The 688-nt window shown below is 32.1% G+C and overlaps 1 protein-coding gene across 1 annotated transcript in view; it reads right to left on the reverse strand.

The window, feature by feature from the left end:
- Positions 1–364: 364 nt before the first annotated feature.
- Positions 365–688, reverse strand: part of LOC110037770 (calmodulin-like protein 8) — a 1,355-nt gene continuing 1,031 nt past the window's right edge. Inside the window, exon 3 of the mRNA XM_020742472.1 lies at positions 365–499. Coding sequence (XP_020598131.1) covers positions 365–499 — 135 coding nt within the window. The remainder of the gene's footprint in view (positions 500–688) is intronic.

A 688-nucleotide genomic window follows, 5' to 3' on the forward strand; every position in this document is an offset into this window, starting at 1 on the left:
ATCCATAATTTCATAAAACTGATTCTCATGTAGTCTTGCAAGGATCTGATGCCAAAACCACCAAGCTCAGTAGGCCAGCAATGTTTTTTCCAGCTCATCCAATGAAGGTTGGAATTTTTATTAGCACACTTAGCCTCAGCTATTCTGGAGATATCACTCATTATCCCTTAATATAGAGGAAAAAAAGAAATATATATGTAAGAAAAATGTTTCTTGCTCTCTTGTACTCTTATAAATGACAAATTTTTTTTCGTAGTACAAGGTGCATCATTTAAGTGATAAGTTTGAAAGATTGGTTTAGGTGGACCATTGTTTTACCACCTAGCAATCTTTACAAAACAAATATATTTTCATCCTTTTTTGTTTACATTGACATCATTGTTTGGACAAAATCATTGTAATTAACTCTTCCATCGCCATCAAAGTCTGCCTCTTTTATCATCTGCTCTGCCTCCTCATCTGTCAATTTCTCACCAAGGCTAATTAGCACATTTTTTAGCTGAAAATAAAGCCATAGAACAGAGTTTTAGAATAAAGAAAATCATTTCCATATATCGAAGGAAAAAATATGTATATTTGCCAATTATACTTAATGGCTGCAGTTTGCCGTAACTAATTTCTCATCGTTCGCTAATGGATAAACTTTGGTGTGTGAATATATATACATACATACATATATATATATATA

The sequence above is a fragment of the Phalaenopsis equestris genome, unplaced genomic scaffold (assembly GCF_001263595.1).
Source record: "Phalaenopsis equestris unplaced genomic scaffold, ASM126359v1 Scaffold224851, whole genome shotgun sequence".
Lineage (NCBI taxonomy): Eukaryota > Viridiplantae > Streptophyta > Magnoliopsida > Asparagales > Orchidaceae > Phalaenopsis > Phalaenopsis equestris.